The sequence below is a fragment of the Eulemur rufifrons genome, chromosome 6, assembly GCF_041146395.1.
Source record: "Eulemur rufifrons isolate Redbay chromosome 6, OSU_ERuf_1, whole genome shotgun sequence".
In the NCBI taxonomy this organism is placed as follows: Eukaryota; Metazoa; Chordata; class Mammalia; order Primates; family Lemuridae; genus Eulemur; species Eulemur rufifrons.
The window spans coordinates 26,671,983-26,691,373 of record NC_090988.1 but is presented as its reverse complement, the minus strand read 5'-3'; the positions used below and the strand labels follow the sequence as shown (position 1 = coordinate 26,691,373).

General features: G+C 32.3%; 1 protein-coding gene across 1 annotated transcript in view; it reads right to left on the bottom strand.

Annotated features, from left to right (window-relative positions):
- GUCY1A2 (guanylate cyclase 1 soluble subunit alpha 2) overlaps nt 1-19,391 on the bottom strand; it is a 298,353-nt gene that overhangs the window by 210,562 nt on the left and 68,400 nt on the right. Inside the window, exon 4 of the mRNA XM_069468984.1 lies at nt 18,569-19,287. Within this exon, the coding sequence (XP_069325085.1) occupies nt 18,569-19,287 (719 nt within the window). The remainder of the gene's footprint in view (nt 1-18,568; nt 19,288-19,391) is intronic.

Below are 19,391 nucleotides of genomic sequence, written 5' to 3'. Positions count from 1 at the left end.
TTTGGCCTTAACAATAAAGCAGAATGAATTACAAAATCATTTACTCACTCAGCAAACATTTCTGGAGTGCCTGCTGTATGCCAGACAATGACTAAATGTCAGGGATAGAATAATGAACAAAATTTGACATGTCTGACTAAAAAAATGAAGGAAGAGAACAAGCCATGAAAGGGTCATGCCTGGCGCAGATGAAATCCCAGGACTTCTTCCGAAGGCCCACAGCCACATCAGCATAAACAAGTTGTTGCCAATCTGACATTATGCACAGGTTAAATGCAATATTGTAGATTTTTTTTTAAATACGACAAAAAGATGCACTGCAAGAAAGATTTTTTAAAATGTTGATTTTAACCAATATTGATATATGAAATGGGAATAGAAACAATATATCAAAACTGTATTGAAAAAAACAGGGAGCAGAGTAACAGACTACCCTATGAATTTATACTAGAGGAGGAGACACAACAGATTATAAAATAAGGTAGGCCTGTGAGACAAAGGTTGAGAAGTCTTAAAGTATTAAATTAACTTGGAGCCTGAAGGACTGACTGTGTATCAGAGATAGTTTTCATGGAGTAACAATGGACATAGACCATTTCCAAAATAAAACTAAAGTGACAAAGATGAGACTTGTCCTCAATCTATTGGGGTAAACAAAAATTACCAGAAGAAAAAACATTTCCTTACATCTTTAAAGAATATTATATAAAGCAATCAAGACAGTATTAGAATTTTCTTATATGATTTTATAACATATAGAAAAGAAATTTATTTCAGTTTTCCAGAAGCAGCACAGATAGCTTTTGTCATAACATTTAAAACATTACAATTACCAGTAACAGTTTGCCATCGTTTATACTTGGGCTTATAGGACAATCAAAAGAATAACTTAATTGTGACATTTAAATAAAATTCAGCTTATCTCCAAGGAAGACCATCATAAGCTCATACTGTTAATAAGTCAATGGACAACTCCTTTATACCTTCTGCATAAATCGTGATCTTTACATATATTTTTATTTTATTTCCTAAACTGATCTTAGACTCTGCAAGAATAAGAACCTCATGCAAACACTATTGCAGTCCCTTTTTGCAGTAAATGCTCGAAAATATATGTTATTTGATATTCTTCAGAATAACATGATAGTGAAGTTTATTTCAGGCCATACATTACAGCCCAGGCTTTGGAGCCTGAACATCCGGGTCCAAATACTGCCTTTGGAATGTACTAGCTATATAACCTTGGAAAAGTTTTCTTAACCTCTCTTCATACTTTAATTTCTTCATCTAAAAAAGTGAGCCTTAGTAACAGCATCTACCTCACAGAATTGTTATGGGAATTAAATGAGACGATATACACAGAATGTTTAGAAGAGGACCTGGTACTAAGCACTGAACAATTCGACAACTGCACATCATTGTTGTCACCTTCATAATCATCATCTTTGAAAGGACAGCAAGAAATTATAAGGTATTATAGCGTGTCAGGCTAATTTTCACCTTGTATTTCTCAAAGTCCACTAAAATGCTGAAAAGTTTACAAAAGGTCTAGTCTCTAAAATCATCTTTAAAAAAATACATACCTAACACACATGTGTATGTATCTATACACACACACACACACACACACACACATATGTAGAGAGAGAGAGAGAGAAATTGATTTCAACCAGAAACTGGAAGTCACTAATTTTGATGAAAAGTCGTATTATTTTTAAACATGAATTAACTGTATCAATCCTTCACAATAACTACTATAATAAAACATGTTTTATGTCTGCAATCTGCACTATCGCTGGTAGGATTTTAGAGCACATTCTTTTCTCTCCTTCTGCCAGTCAATTCTACACCAAGAGGTATGAAACCTGTTTTAAATTAGCCTCAGTTCTGAAAGTATAAATGGTGTTAGGGATTCTGAACCTTCAATTTAAGTTAAATAAAAATAGATTTTTAAATGTTTTGATTGATTCTAGTAGGAAAATAAATGGAATAAATAATTAAATGATAATTTCCCACACTAATTTTTCACATGATGAATAAAATGATTTTTGACATTTTCTACAAAAAATAAAGAAAAATATCTTCTATACTATAATATATAATGGTTTATAAATAAGTTAATGGTTGGTCTGATAAGCAATCTTGAGAATCCACGCCATCAACACTCAAAAGCTTCTTCTCAGTCATAAAGTGTGCTTTTTGAAAACTATGCAGAAACTTATCATATACCAAATATAGTATCTTAATCAATTCAACTATGCCAAACCAAGAAAACCAACTCAAACATTAAATGCAAACAATGATAAGGGATAAAGATAAAATTGGGCAATGGAGTACCTTAAATAAAACAAAATTAGAAGTTTGAAATAAGCTGTACTTTTTGGTGACAACAATCCCTCATTGGGGTAGGAAGTGATGACTGGGGGGGGGATAGGGGGTGGGAGGAGGGGATGGGTGCACACCTACATGATGAGTGCGATGTGCACTGTCCGGGGAATGGACACACTTGAAGCTCAGACTCAGGGGGATGGGAGAGGCATGGGCAATATGTATAACCTGAACTTTTGTACCCCCATAATAAGCTGAAATAAAAAAAAAAAACATAATTGAAAATTAACCCAGGAAACCCTCTCACCTATGATAGATAAAAGTAAATACAATGAATATAATGAATCAAGAATTATTAAGGGCAAAGAGAAGAAAATAACGAAGTACTCAAGTCAATTTTTATATATATAATAACAAAAACATTTGGAAATTTATGAGACTATTTTTTTCCCCCTTCAGGAAACATGACATCAGAGCCTTGCTCAGATTGTAGAGAACAGTTCATACCAGACCCACTTAATCATCTCTTCCCCTTGGAATTATTAAATTAGTAGTTAAGGGAAACATAGCAGATATACATATACTCTATATTTAGACTTTAAGAAGGCTCTCAACACATTTTTTAAATTAAATTACTTGAAATTGTTATATGATAGTGGTGAGAAGCAGCCTTATAAATTGAACATTGGCAGTGCCCAGAAAGTCACACTGTAAAACACTGGTTCACTTGAAAGAAGTGTCTGGGAAAAACTGAAGTGATAAAACCATGCATAAAGTTTCTAAGATCATGTTCTAAGAAAATCAAACACATTTTTATAGTGTTCAATGATCCCCGTCACAAACAGAAAATTAGAGTCTTTTTTCTCATATAGTGACACAATTATCCATTCTTTTCTATAATTTAGTAGCGTGGATTCAAGTTTAAAAGTCATATCTACTTACAAATGGAAAAACTGACAGAGTAAAATGTAAAATCTAAAATCTATAAAATACATAATCCCATAAAATCAAGATTATAAAGAAACCCAAAACAGAACCTATAAATAATTTATTAGGTATTATTTCTTTCTATAAATTGTGGTGATAAGAACCCTAACTTCACGAAATTTTATTTCCTTTTGAGTCGGCATAGAATATTGCATATAAAATAATATAAATTATTTCACAGAATAATAAACTCATAGTATGAAAAAAAGTCTCTAAATCCATAGAGCAGAGTAGAATTGTAATTAAACTACTGAAAAATATTTTGTCATAATTAGTTTCATAAAAATAAGATAAGAAGAATTTATAGCCTACCTAAGAAATATATCAGAGTAGCACAGAATTCTTTTAATGTAAGATGTCTATAACTCTTTCTTTCTAACTCTTGTTTCTTTCTAACTCTTGTTTATGGCAATTCTATTATTAGATCTACACATATGCATATCTAGATTAGAAAAATATGGCAATGCAAGTGCTATAAATCACAGTGTGGGTTCTCCATATATGTGCATGGAGAGAGAAACAGACTCCCTCACACCTCTCCTGAAGTGGAAGGAAGGATTTCTGAAGCTGGTGTTCAATGGCCAATAGAGAGTGATTCATTAATTCATAATTTTGAGACATGTAAGCTTGAAATCTCAGTCCTTGGAAGGAAGCATGCATGTTATTGCAAGCATTCTTAATATCAACCATCAACAACATCACAGATGAGTCTGTCCTGACAAGAAATACAATTCCTGACCTCTCCTTCAAAGAGCAAGAATTTGGGAACCAACTTCCTCCCTCTGCTTGTTGCCTGCAATAAAGTCAGACTTTTGACTCCCCTGAATCTCCATGAAAAAAAACACAGTTTCTTCAGTTAAAGAGAAAACAAACCAAGACCATAATGTGATTCAAATATAAATAGTCATGCATTGCTTGACATGTGTGTCAGGAGTATGTTCTGAAAAATATGTCCCTAGGCGATTTCAACATTGTGTGAACATCATACAATCACTTACACAAACCTAGACACATGGTGTACCCTACTGTGCACCTATACTATAAGCTATTGCTCCTAGACTACAGACCTGTGCAGCACGTTACTGTACTGAACACTGTAGGCAACTGTAACACAATGGTAAGTATTCGTGTATCTAAACACATCTAAACCTAGGAAAGGTACAGTAAAAACTCTCCATTCTAATGTAAGGAGAGCATCATCATGTATGTGATCCACCATTGACTGAAACAACATTATGCAATGCATGACTGTACTTTTATTCTTTTCAGAAAAATAAAATGTGGTAAACTGTACTCATTTCCTCTCAGAATAAGGAAATACTGTTAAACAGAACCAGGGGTTCTGGGTCATATATTTTTAAGTATAACAGAAACAGATGTATCTAATAAGAAATCAGAGTCTTTAACCACCATTGTAATAGAAATGTGAAAACTTTAATTTCTAACAACTAAATAAGCTGCAATAAAAGTTGTTAAAGACTCATATCTTAATGACTTGATTACTATTTCAGCATTTCCTAAAGGTCCAATTTCTTGGATGCTGAAAACATAAATAAATGGCTTTCTTATAAAGCATTCCTGTCAGTTGAAAATGTTTTAAAGGCAGCTTTTACTATATATAAACTATTCATGATAGATCATAGAAATCTAGTTTTCATTGCATTTTGAGGAGTGGAAATTGGCTACTAAACTTGGAACCCAAATATAGGTGACATTTCAAAGATACATTATTGAGCTGAATTTTGAAGGGCACTATGTACTAAGCTTTGGAAGAACAGAAATTGCTAAATAGAGTTAAAGCTTTTATGAATGTCTCTATTCCGCCAATTCATTACTTTTTCAGGTTAAGCCATATCTGCCATAAAAAATAAAATACAAGGTTTTTTCCATAATAGCACAAAAAGTCTATAATATGGGTACTACCCCTACTCCCTGAAACTAGTATTTATAAAAATAATGTGATAATATTATTTACCTTTGAAGCTTGGGCTGCCTGTATGAATCGTTAATAAAATATCCCCCAGTGATTTTCATTCAATTTCTTTTTTTCATTCCAAAGTATTATGGGTGTACAAATGTTTTTGGTTAAAAAAAATTGTTTTTGAAATGTTTGAGTCAGGGTTATAAGTGTGCCTGTCACCCAGGTAGTACTCATTGTACTTGTTAGGTGGTTTTTGCCCATCCCCTCCTCCATCCTCCACCCTGGTTGATTTCCATTGACTTACACTTCCCTCTATGCACATATGTGCTCGTCAGTTAGTTCCAATTTAATAGTGAGTACATGTGGTGTTGTTTTTCCATTCTTTAGATACTTCACTTAGGATAACCATCTCCAGTTCCACCCAAATTGTTGCAAAAGGCATTAAGTCGCCCTTGTTCATGGCTGAGTAGTATTCTATGGTATACATATACCACATTTTGTTAATCCACTCATGAATTGGTGGGCACTTGGGTTGATTCCACATCTTTGCAATTGTGAGTTGTGCTGCAATAAACATTCAAGTGCAGGTGTCTTTTTGATCAAATGACTTCTTTTCCTTTGGGTAAATACCCAGTAGTGGGATTGCTGGATCGAATGATAGTTCTACTTTTAGTTCTTTGAGGAATCTCTATACTGTTTTCCTTAGATGTTGTACTAATTTGCAGTCCTATCAACAGTGTATAAGCATTCCTTTCTCTCTGCATCCATGCCAGCATCCGTTGTTTTTGGACTTTTTAATAAAAGCCATTCTAACTGGGGTAAGGTGATATCTCATTGTGGTTTTAATTTGCATTTCCCTGATAATGAGTGACATTGAGCTCCATGTCTTTTTGAACCCCCAAGTATTATACCTCACTATCTCACAAAGCAATTCACTCCATTTTTAATATCTCTAATTGTTGGAACGTTGTTCTTAATCCTTAACCAAATTTACTTCCTTATAATGTCTATTTTTTGATTCTGGTTTTGCCTTCTAAAACAAAATAGAATAAATTTTATCTCCTTTTTATATGATAACTATTCAAATATTTAAAGGCAGTTTTCACATCTTCCTTATTAATATTTTCATGCAAGCCTTTAAGACAATACCTGGAATATTGATGTATACACAGAAAGAGATAGATATAGATACACAGATAGATATGCTTTTAAAATATTAAACAATATTTTTACATTTTTCTCTAAGAATGAGTGTTATTAAAATTTAACAAAAGGAGTAGGGCTTAATCAAAACTAAGGATTAAAAAGGAAGAAAACAACCAAGAGAATGTTGAATAAGTGTTTGAAAATTAACAAATGTTGGTGAGGATACAGAGAAAGGAGAACACTTATACACTCTTGATGGGAATATCAATTACTACAACCTCTACAGAAAACAGTAAGAAGATTTCTCAAAGAACTAAAAATAGAACTACCATTCAATCCAGTAATCCCACTACTTGTTACCTACTCAAAGGAAAAGATATCATTATATCAAAAAGATACCTACACTAGTATGTTTATCTCAGCACTTATCATGATAGAAAAGACATGGAATCAACCTAAATGTGCATCAACAGATGATTGGATAAAGAAAATATGATAGCTCACACATGGAATACTATTCAGTCATAAACAAGAATGAAATCGTGTCTTTTGCAGCAACATGGATGGAACTGGAAGCCAGTATGTTAAGGGAAACCAGTCAGACACAGAAAGACAAATACTGCATGTTCTCACATATAAGTGTGGGCTAAATAATGTGTACACATGGATGTAAAGTGTGAAATGATAGACAATAGAGACTCGGGGGGGGCAGATGATGAGAAATTACTTAATGTATACAACGTATGTTACTTGGATGATGGATACCCTAAAAGCCCTGACTTCATCACTATGCCATCTATGCATGTAACAAAATTGCACTCATACACCATAAATCTATGCTAATAAAAAAATAAGTGATGATAAAACTGAAAAAAGTAGTGAACATATTGGTGGAAGTCAGAACAATGTGGTAATTATTTGCATATGGAAATAGGAGAGAAAAAGAGAGGCCCACTGACCATCAAGTTGGCAATGCAAGCAAGCTTTAAAAAGTTAAACTACTCAGGGTCACCCAGCTAGTGAATGACAGAGAGGATCTGAACTCAGGAAGTCCTGCTCCAGAGACTATATTCTTAATTACACACAATATTAACCTTCAACACTGCTTCTATGCTTGTTTGGATGGTGCCCAACAAAAGCACATATAAGTTAATTACTTCAATCAGAATCACAATAATTAGATACTATCATAAAACCCACTTGTAAAAAGAAAGATGATGTAACTTAAATCGTGATTTTAAAGTTGCTGCAGCAATCAAAAATTAAGTTGTGATCTGAATTCTGGAACCCAGTAATACCAAATCTCAGAATCTTTGAAGAGTTAAAACAGAAGACGAAAAAAGAGGAAAAGAGAATCTAGTATATTATGTTGTCATGTCTCTGATATCTTTTTTTCTATCCTGGATATACTTCATGAAGACAAAAGCAGTTACCATGACCCACTAAGTTATTTCCCAACACATTAATAACAGAGCAACAGTCAGGTTCTGGAGTCCTTTGATGAATGTACGGAGATGGTTGCTGAGAAAACTGCTGTGTGTTCTCTTAGGTAGGGTATCCCGTGGTGTTGTCATAACAATGTTGACATCTCAATAATGTTTTTCTAATGCTCTTGAAGTGCTTGATTGGCTCATAAAGTTCAGTTGTTGCTCTGAGAAGAAAAGGAAATGTGTAGGTACGTACTGGCTTTGTGGTTCAATTGCAATGGCTGGAGTACCACATGGCCACATAGAAAGAATATAGGCAGGGAAAGCTCTGTTTCAAGCTAAGCTATCAATAGAAAGGATGAAGTTGAGTGCAAGAGGAGATACTGAAATATGTAACCAGTTTTGACTGGTAAAGAACAGACTTACATTTCTACAGAATAGAAAGTTCTCCACAAATATCTTTTAAACGATAGTAAATTGAAGATTACACAAGACAACTGCATAGGAAGTAACAAGGATCAGAATAGTAGAAGTGCCAAAATAGATTAGACTCCTATTGAGTAATCAGAGGAAATATGCCACAGAATAATAGCTAACTGCACCACTAAAGAAAATCTGAAAAGAAAATCTAAAGACTAAATTGGCATGTATTACCCTTTTTATCAGAAAAATAGAATTTTTAAAAAAAAAATCTAATTGTCTACTACTATATGAGACTTACAGGAAAAAGTAAAAAGAGGTACACCAAAATGTTACCAGTGAATATTTCTAGATATTAATAATAAAAGTTGATGTTTTTTCCTAATGTTCAGCATTTTCCAAATTTTGTACAAAGTGTAAATTATTTTATAATTTAAAAAGGAATCAAAAAGCAGATTGAAAAATATATAATTAAATATCTGCATTATCCAAAAAAGGATATAGCTTTGCTTTTTAAAAAGAAAAGGAAGAAGAAAAAGAAATTAAACTAGATGCCCAAGAAATGAATGGTTAAAAAAGGCACAAAACGTGTCAAATGGTGGAATGAAGAAACAGCATTAGGAATCCTATCCTATTTTTTCATACTGAAAAAATATTTGTTCAATACGAAAGAAGTATTATAGGAGGAACAGAGGAACAAGGACATGCTACACAGAGAAAACAAATAGCTAAATGGAAGACATGAATCTAATTAAACCAATAATTATATTCAATGTGAATATACTACAATCCAATCAAAAGGCAGAAACTATTGCCTGAGTGTATTTTAAAAGTAAAAACTAACTACAGCTGTTTATGAAAGGCACACTTTAGATTCAAAGGCAAACAAAGGTTAAAAGTAAAAGAATAGAAAAATGTTTGTCATGCAAACACTATTAAAAACCTGAAGGGGATATGTTAATATGCGACAAAACAGACTATAAGACCAGAAATGTTACTAGAGATAAAGTAGGATATTTCATGATGATAACAGGGCTAACCATCATGAGGACATAGTTTTATAATTATAAATATGTACACATGTGGAAACAGAGCCCTAAAATACATGAAACAAAAAATCACAGAATTGAAAGAGAAATAGACAATGCAACAAATATAGTGGAAGATTTCAATATTCCATGCTCAATAACTGAAAGAACTAAACAAAAATATCAGATTTAGAAGATTTAAACCCAACAATCAATTTAACCTGACATTTATAGAACACTCAACCCCAAAATGACATAGTACATATTCTTTGCAAGCACATATGAAACATTATCCAGGATAGATCATATGCTGAACAATAAAACAAGTCTTAATAAATTTAAAAGAATTAAAATCATTCAAGGTATATCCTCTGACAATAATGAAATTAAGACACAAATAATAAAAATAAATTTGGAAAAATCCAAATATTGGGAAATTAAATAGCATAATTCCAAATAACTCACTGGTCAAAGAAGAAACCACAATAAAAAGCAGAAAATGATTTGATCTAAAGGAAAACAAAAGCACTATAGATTAAAATTTATAAGATGCAGCTAATACAGGACTTCAAGGGAAATTTATGGCTTAAAAGACTGTATTAGAAAAGAAGAATGATCTCAGCTCAATAATTAAAGTTTCTACCCTAAAAAGCTAAGAAAAAAATAAGAGTAAGTTAAACCTAAAGGAATCAAAAGAAAGAAAATAATAGAGAGGTGGGTGAAAATCATGATAAAAATAGAGAAGATTCTGTTTCTTTGGAAAAATTAACAAAATTAACACACCTTTATCAAACGTTACTAGGAAAAAAAATAAGGGAAGAATAGAACATAAATTGACAAAATCAGAAATGAAAAATGAGATATCAACCATGCTACAGAAATTGAAAGGATTATATGGAAATAAAATAAACAGCTTTATGCCAACAAATTAGACAACTTAGGTGAATGGACAAATTCTTAGAAAGACTCAAATTACTAAAACTAACCCAAGAAGAAATAGAAAATCTGAATAGACCTATAATAAGTAAAGCAATTTAATTGATAATTTTACGTCATCCCATAAAGAAAAGCCTAAGCACAAATAGTTTCACTGGTAAGTTTTACCAAATATTAAAAGAAGAAATGGTAGCAATGCTACACAGTCTTTTAGGAAAGAGGAAGAGTAAGCACTTCCCAATTCATCCTTTGAAGCCAAAGACAACACAACAAAAAAAGATCTTTTTTTTAATGCTGTAGACCAATATCTTTCACAAAAATAGATGCAAAAATACTTAGCAAAATATTAGCAAACTAAATTCAACAATATATAAAAAAGTTTATACACTATGACCAAAGTAGGATTTATGCCAAAATTTTAAGTTTAGTTCAACATCCAAAAATCAGTTAATGTAACATATCATATTAACAGAATATGTAATATATCACAATAGAATGTATCATATTAACAGAGTATCAGTTAATGTCATATATCATATTATCAGAATATCATATCTATAATCCTAAACTAAATAATGTCTGATCTCCAGTAGGAAGTTTCTCCTTTGTAAATTCAGGGCTACAATCTTTCTTGTATGTCAAACCACATAACCATCTTAACACACACAGAAAGTAAACTTGATACTATATAAGCCAGCATTCACTCATAATAAAAAGTCTCAACAAACTAGGACTAGACAATCACTTTCTGAACATTATTAAGAACATCTGCAAATAATTATAGCTAACATAATACCTATGGTAAAAGACTGAATGCTTTTCTTAAAATTCAGAAAACAGCAAGGATGTTCATTTCACCAGTCAAATTCAACATTGTGCATTGTTCTAACCAGTAAAATAAGGCAAGAAAGAAAGAAAGGAGGAAGGAGTGATGGAGGGAGGGAGGGAGGAAAAGAGAAAGAGAAAGGGAAGAAGGAAAACTGTCTCAACTCTCAGACTACATGATCCTGTATATAAAAATATTCTAAAGAATTTACCGCCCCCCCCCCCCGAAATAGCCTTTTTTCTATTCTGGAATATTAAACTTTTCTAACCTTACTTTAGTAAGGTCATAGGACTCAATATCAATGTACAAAAATAATTTCTATTCTTAAATATTAACAAAAATTAAAATAAACTTTTAAAATCCATTAACAACATCAAAAATAAAAATACATAGAAATAAATTTAACAAAAAAGTGTGGCCTGTATACTGAAAATTATTATAAACATTTCTTGACAAAAATTAAAGAAGATCTAAATGAATTGAGAGAGATATTGTCTTGATGGGCTAGAAGACTCAATATTGTTAAAATGGCTATTCTTAAATTGTTCTATAGATTTAGGATAATCCCCATCGAAATTCCAGCAGCTTTTTTTTAAGAAATTAACAAACAGATCGTAAAATTTATATGGAAATGCAAAGAACCTAAAATAACCAAAACAATTTTATAAAAGAACAAAGTTGGAGTACTTACAATATCCAATTGCAAAGCTTACTTTGATAAAGTTACAGCAATTATGACATTGTGCTATCACCATAAGTTTATATGTAAAAAACAGTGAAAAAAGAATAGAACAACTAGAAAAAAGTTACAGTCAATTAATTTTTGACAAAGTTGCAATGGCAATTCAATGGTGAAATGATAGTCTTCTCAACAAATTGTGTTGAGATAACTGGATGCCCATATATACAAAAAAAGAAAAAAAGAAATTAACAACTTAAGCCCTCATAGTATACACAAAAACTACCTCGAAACAAAGGAGAGAATCTCCGTGGTCTCGAATTGCACAAAAATTTCTTAAACATCATATCAAAAGCATGATCCACTAAAAAAAATGGATCATGATCCACTATAAAAATTAAAACTTTTGTTCTTCAAAAGACAGTATCTTCTGAAGACAGTATAATATCCAGAAAGTATATATTTTTAAATAAAATTCAATGAAAGGAATGCAAACAACACAATTAAATATGGGTAAAACATTTGACTAGACATTTAACCAAAGAAATTCCACCAATGGCTAAAAAGTACAAGAAAAGATGTTTAACATTATTTATCAGGGAAATATAAATTAAAACCTAAGAAACCACTTTGTGCTCATTAGGTTGGCTATGATTAAAAAGACTGACAATACCAAGTGTTGGTGAGGGTATAAAAAATGTTGAACCTTCATACATTGCTAGTCAAACGGTAAATGGCACAGCCTCTTTGAAAAACAGTTTGGCAATTTCTTAAAAAAACTAAATATATACTTAACCATATGATGCAACAATTTCTCTCCTATGAATCTGCCTGAAAAAAAAAAACGGCAATATATCCACATAAATTCCATTCACATACAAAAATGTTCATTGCAACATTACTCATGATAGCCAAAATCTGGAAACAATCCAATGTCCATCAACTGGTGAATGGATAAACAAACTGTAGCATATGGAATGGAATACTGTTCTGTTCTATGCCACGGAACACTGTTTAGCAGTATAAATAAACAAATTGCTGATACATACTACAACATAAATGAACCTCAAGAACATCACATCAAATCACAAAAAAAAAGACCAGCTGTATAATTATATTTATAAGAAATATCTAGAAAGGCAAATCCATAGAGATGAAAGTAGGCCAGTGGTTACCTGGGGTCAGGGGTAGGAGCAGGAATTGACCGCAAATGAGCACAGGAAAGTTTTTGGGGTGATAAAGTATTCTAAAATTACATTATTATGACAGTTGCACAGTTAAACACATTTACTAGACATAATTGCACTATATATTTACAAAAATGTTCATGTGAGTAAGGAAAGCACCATCAAAATTGAAGAGGTAGACAACACATGCAAAACAGCTCTTCAGCTTTTAATTTACTGAGACTTAAAGCTATACCAAAAATAAAACAATTCTAACTTAAAAACTAATGGGACTAATTTTTCTCCCTCAGAACCTAAAATCCTAGAACTAAATAATGTCTAATCTCCAATAGGAGGTTCCTCCTTTGTAAGTTCAAGGCTGCAATGTGTCTTGTTGACAAAAATAAAAACATGGCAAATATGCATTTTAAGTATAAGGGTGACTGTTAAGAATATATAATTCACCATGTAATCATCTACAGTGTCCTCTGACTCTATAAAATATACTAACTATACAGAAACAGTACTATACAGTAATTTTAACATTATAGGTATTTTTTTCAAAAAACAGAACCAGGAGGAACATCACTAATATCTATGTTAAAATATCAATTTATTTAATCTACTTTAAAAAGCAATCAATGCTCAGGGAACAGTTCTAGAGAAATATGAACAACACAAAAATTAAAATTTAAGATCTCATTTATACTTACAAGAACACAGTAAACTCCAGATAATTTTGAATGAAGTTATGTTTATCCTCAGCTAATGTACAGAGAAAGCCCTAATGTCAAGTCTTCCATCATTAAAACCACAGTTCAATATTTGAAATTCTCTAATAAAATATTATGATCTGAACAGAGAAGAAATGCTCACACTTTGCAAAATTAAATTAAAGTGGAAGTCAAATAACGCATTCTTGACAGCCAGATGAAACTTGTCTTTCAATAGTTTCATTATGGTATGGAGTGATTAATAAATATATTTTAAAACTTTTCAATCATCACCTCAGGAAAAGATGGGCACCTGTCTAGAAAAGATAAAGGAGTAATTTGGAAACTGATTTGACCACAGAAAATCAGATGTTATTTCCTATTTTACTCTTTGAAAATTATTTCCCAGGATTCATTTGCAGCTTGTAATTAATAAGACAAATGTGAGGATATTTCTGGGAATTAAAAAAGAAATGTGTTTTTGTTATGCTTTTCCTCAGCTCCAACCCTGAGAACAAAAGTCAAGATGAATAACAATGCTATTGCTCTGTTGCAGGGATGATGTATTTCAAATGCTGGGTTCTTTCCAAGGTGTTATTAAAGTTCTCTGAAGCGTTGCTACCAAAAAAAAAAAAAAATGTCAAAAGAACTCATGTTATTTATTGTTTCTCAAAATCCATTGCTGCTCCAGGTTGTGCCAAAGTTAACTCATCCATTTTATTTTGGAAGTCATAGCAAAATGCTGTGATAAATGAACATAAAAGATATTAGTAGACATAGGTGATGAAAACTTGATTTCAAACTTTCATGAATCAGGCAAGAAGACTAGGGGTTTTAAAACAATGATAGTATATAAATAAAAGGTAGATCCAAACAGAGATCCTATAGAACTTGTGACAGTGGTCTTCAAGTCTTTATTAAGGAGACAAGAAGCAGAGCCCAAGCCATATGTTGTGAAGATGTTAGGTGAGCTTGATATTCCTCTAAAATTATTAAACCTACTGATACCCAGTACTTTTTTCTATAAGGCATTAAGTGAATATGTCAAGTTGTCCATCATTAAAACCACAGTTTTAATGGGGAATGGATAGGAAGATGTTACAGGTAGAAAGGACCACTAATAATAGTGGTAGAATAATGAACATTTATTCAATGCTTAGCCTCAGGATCAAAGATACTAAGAATTTTACATGGATTATGTCATTTAATCCCAACACATAATGTTTTGAGGTAGGCAGCCTAAGATGTCAGAGAATTATTTTAACTCAGTCTTGATAATAGGGTGAGCCCTTGATGGTAGATAAGTTAGATTCTCCCTGCCTCTCTTTATAAATGCATCTGAATTCACTGAATCATAGCGATGAAAGAAAGCTTCATAATCAATTGACCCCATCTAAATGTATATGTGTTAATTATGATTTGTAAGGGAACAAAAATATTAATTATTAGTCTAAGTTCCTTTATTTCCAGATAGATAAATCTGAGGCTCAGAGATTAAAGGGATTTACTAAAATCATAATTGTCAGAGACACCTCATTCCCAGTCTGTTGATACTCTCCCCACACATCATGACCTTACAATGCAGAGAAGGAAGCTACGTGTCATGACTCTGACTTCTGACAACCCTATCCACAAACGTGGTCCACTCCAAACAAAGAAGCTTTGGAGTCCGGTTTACATCTGAACTTTGGTTTACATCATAATGAACCCCAAACTGCTCATTGCACTGCAACAAATTTCCCCTCAAATTCACCACGATGCCTTCTCACTCAAAAAGATCTATGTAATAAGCTTCCAAATTCTCAGAATAGTATATTTGAATGATGTAAAAGAGATACACAGCACAAATTAATATAAATTGAGTATTTCTAATGCTGAAACTGTTGCATTTTTTAAATAATTGACTAATTCATTCATATGTAATGCTTGACATCTGATAAGGAAAGATGATGAAAAGGAAGTTGAGCTTGAGGAAAGATGAAAACACAGGAATACAATATAGGAGGGAAGAAAATAGAGAGAAAGGGAGATAGAAGAGTATGTGAGGCATGGATAATCACTTCGAGAAGATGTAGAAGAAACCAAGTGATGGGATCAAAGCATGGTCATGCCACCTGGAAGAGTTTTTTCTGACCTCAAGACTGTTGAATTTCAATTCATTGACAGTTTTCATAATAGGATGAGCCCTTCATGGTAGATAAGTCAGATTCCCCTCTGCCTCTCTTTAGGACCTGCCACTGATTAATACATCAGATGCATCTCAATGACATCTTGTTTCTGGTGACCAACCCTTACATCTTTACAGGCCACTACAGCAGGATCAAGTTGTAAATACTTTGGAGGCTGGGACAATGCCTTTCTGTTTCATTAGTATCTCACCAAATTGCTCATGAGCATGGTCTACCTCTAATCATACAATTAACCTGTGAGTGACACCACAAAATGGCAAATACCATGCTTTATGAAAAGCATTACAGTTCAATCTGCAAAATGATTTACAGTTATACAGCTGCATGATTAACTCCTAATTTTTTTTATGTTAGGAGTGGTGGTTCATTGATATTAAATGCACAGATAAATTAATTTAACTATTAATATTAAGTTGATATTTAAATTCCTCAAATATCAGACTAAGAAATAAATATATAAAATTATTTCAAAATAGCATTTTCTTATCAAAGCCAACTAAAAAATTAGATACTTTAGACAACATGGTGTTATCTGTTAACAATAGCTATTTTGGGGAAAATAATGAATATCAAAGTCAAATTTATCAATAAAAAAATTTTTAAGTCTGATTTATATTTCTTCTTGTTTTAAGGAACTACAAATTTAAAATTTGGTGACATACTAATTCAAAAATGTTATTCACTTGCTTAAAACTCCATGCCACAGCTTACTGACTATAGTTTTAATTTGGGGCAACTACAGCCTCCCAGATGTCTCTTTCTGGCAAACACAGGTGAGTAAGCAGAAATAAATGTAAGGATGAGTATATTACTAACCTTATTCTAACTAAAAATCCTGCCTATTGCTTTATTTTTAAACTGCCACTAACATGCTTAAATGATAATTGCATCTTCTCAATGAGCACAGTTCCTTATTATTGGAATTGGCAGGGGGCCTTGACATTTGAGTCATCATTTCATTATGTCTATTTCTTACCCTGGTATACAAATTAAATAGACATACAAGCCAAATATAAGGAGAAAAATCTGAAGCAGTAAGTTTAAAATGAATTAATTTTTCTCAAATATATAGAATATATAAAGCAACCAGCATTGGTAATAATATATTCTAGCTCAGGCAGTATTTTCAAAAATATTAACTTTAATTCTAAAATCCAAAAATGCTTCCTAGCCAAATATTGTACTTCTGTAAAACAGAACTGATAGCTTTAATATTCCCTAAATTAAAAAGACAATGATTCTAGTTTTAAAGCAACTATAAATGTGAACAAAAATACACATTTAACAAGTTTCTTCCATTCTAAAAGACTTCAAAATGGATAGCAATTACTGAATATATATATATTATATACATGTGAAAAATATTTAAAACATCATGTGATCAACTAATAATAATAACAGTAATAATTCATTCAGACTAAAATATCCAAATGTGCTGAATTGGAATCCAGGTCTATCTTTAGATATTTTCAAATCACTGAATTTATATGATAAAAACATTACTGAATAAATCTCCTAAATCACCTGATTCAATCATATGGAATACATGTGCATCATTCCATCTTTTTAAAATACTTTTTTAAAAATTTTCCATTAAACTTCAAAATTATAAAAATTAATCAGTCATGAAACTAATGCTTTATAGAATCCTCAAAAACATCTTTGGGCCTGCTTTCAGAAGGCTATTTCCTCATTTATCTATTTATTATTGCAGGCACTCCAGAATATGTGTAGATTATTCATTCATTGAGTCTTTAATTATTTCTGCAACTCTTCCTTCCTTTAGCCCAGAGCAACCTGTTCATTTCTAGTAGCCAATAGCTTCCCTGAAATGATTGGAAACAGCTGAGTAGCCTAAAATAACTTTATTTACCCTAATATGAAATGTTGAAATGACAATCTACTGGAAAATGAATGTACATTCAAATGTCTATAGTGGAAATTAACATTCTTTTTCCCTTTAATCATTGAAAGCATATTAACATAAGAATAGTCACAACTTATTTTTCTTTACATTGTATTATTTATTTTAATTTTGACTTTTTAAAATATTTTACCTGAAGGACAAAATGTTCATTGAAACCAAACTATTTTAAGATTTATTTCTGATGTCTTTTCATCAATTATTTATAATTTATAACCCAAAAGGTATTCAGAGAAATCCACAAAAAAAAAAAAAAAAAAAAAATCCTACTATTCACTGTATTCTCTTAAGTAGTGAAAATGTTCTAAAGGAATGAGTCTCTATTTTAATACACAAATCTAATTATAGGAGAAGTCTACATATACATAGTTATTTAATTTCCAGCTTTTGGGGAATACATTATTCTGCATATTAAGACAAAAATAGGATGTAAACCAGATGTTCCTAGATTATGAAATTTAGAATATTAAAAGTATAGCTAGCTCTTTACCCATATTTATTTAAAGATAAGGCAGTCAAGCCCAACAATGTTGAAAGACTATTTTTCTCATAGTTTGACTTCAATCAATAGGAATATTCATGAGTTTTTATCATTAGGTTTTAGTGAGTCCTTTCATTTTTGTAATTGCTATGGCTAGTATTAATAAATGTCATCTTCTTATATGCTGAAATAAATTAATGGATGAGGCAGACACTATGCAAAATGGCTGGGAATGGGGCCAAATCTTTTTACACACATCCAGGGACTAGTAATCTTCCAAATGGCATATTAAGCTCTCTTGCCTAAATAATTACAAGTACAGCCAACATGTAATTTATTGAAATAATTATCCACTCTTCTAGTTCCCATCACCCATCTCAAGTCCATGACCACTTACCTTGTCTTTATTTTCAGTGCCAGAAGCCTCAGGCTTTGTTCTAATCACAAACGGGGTGGACAGTCGCAGCAGGACCCTTTCAAAGGTGGCATTAACCTTTGGAGATACAATGTCGAAGCAGTCCTCAAACTTGAGCACTTTGTGAGTGTCGCATCGGAGCTGCTTCCTTAGGCCTTCGCCCAGCTGCAGGACTGACATGTTGGGGTCAAACATCAAGTGGAAAGGGAAGGCTCTGCAGAAGGTGTTGATGCTAATTCTGAGGTCCGCAGGAACTTGGGAGGTTCCCTGTAGAAGGTTCTTCGTGATATTAGTATTTTCACATTCTCTGATAAGGAAAGTAAGACAGCTACAATTGCCTGGGTTTGCACCATCGGAGCACAGCTTCTCATTTGCAACCTGCTCCACTTCCACGTCCAGCCGATAGATCTTCTTTCCTGCAGCCTTAATCATCCCCAGCATTGCAAACCCCACAATATGGTGGGGGTGGAAGTAGTGGAGCATGAGAGCACCTTCAGGGAGCTCTTTGCATAGGAAAGATGGTGACTCCAGAGTGGCCTGTTTTCCAAAAGAAGTTCTAATGTGTTCCAATAAAGCATCAAAGCCATTAAAAAAGTCCTGCAATGTGCCACCTACAGCTCGAAGGACTCGTTCATTCTCATCAAAGCATATATTAAAGAACTCCTCACCAAATCTTTCTTGAATTTCCTCAAACTTCAAACCTAGAGGTAAATGGGAAGCAAATGTTAGTAAAATCAAAAATAAATAATTGAATTTATAGTTTTTTAAATGCTTATAAAAAGAGGTAGCTAGTGAGTAAAGCAAG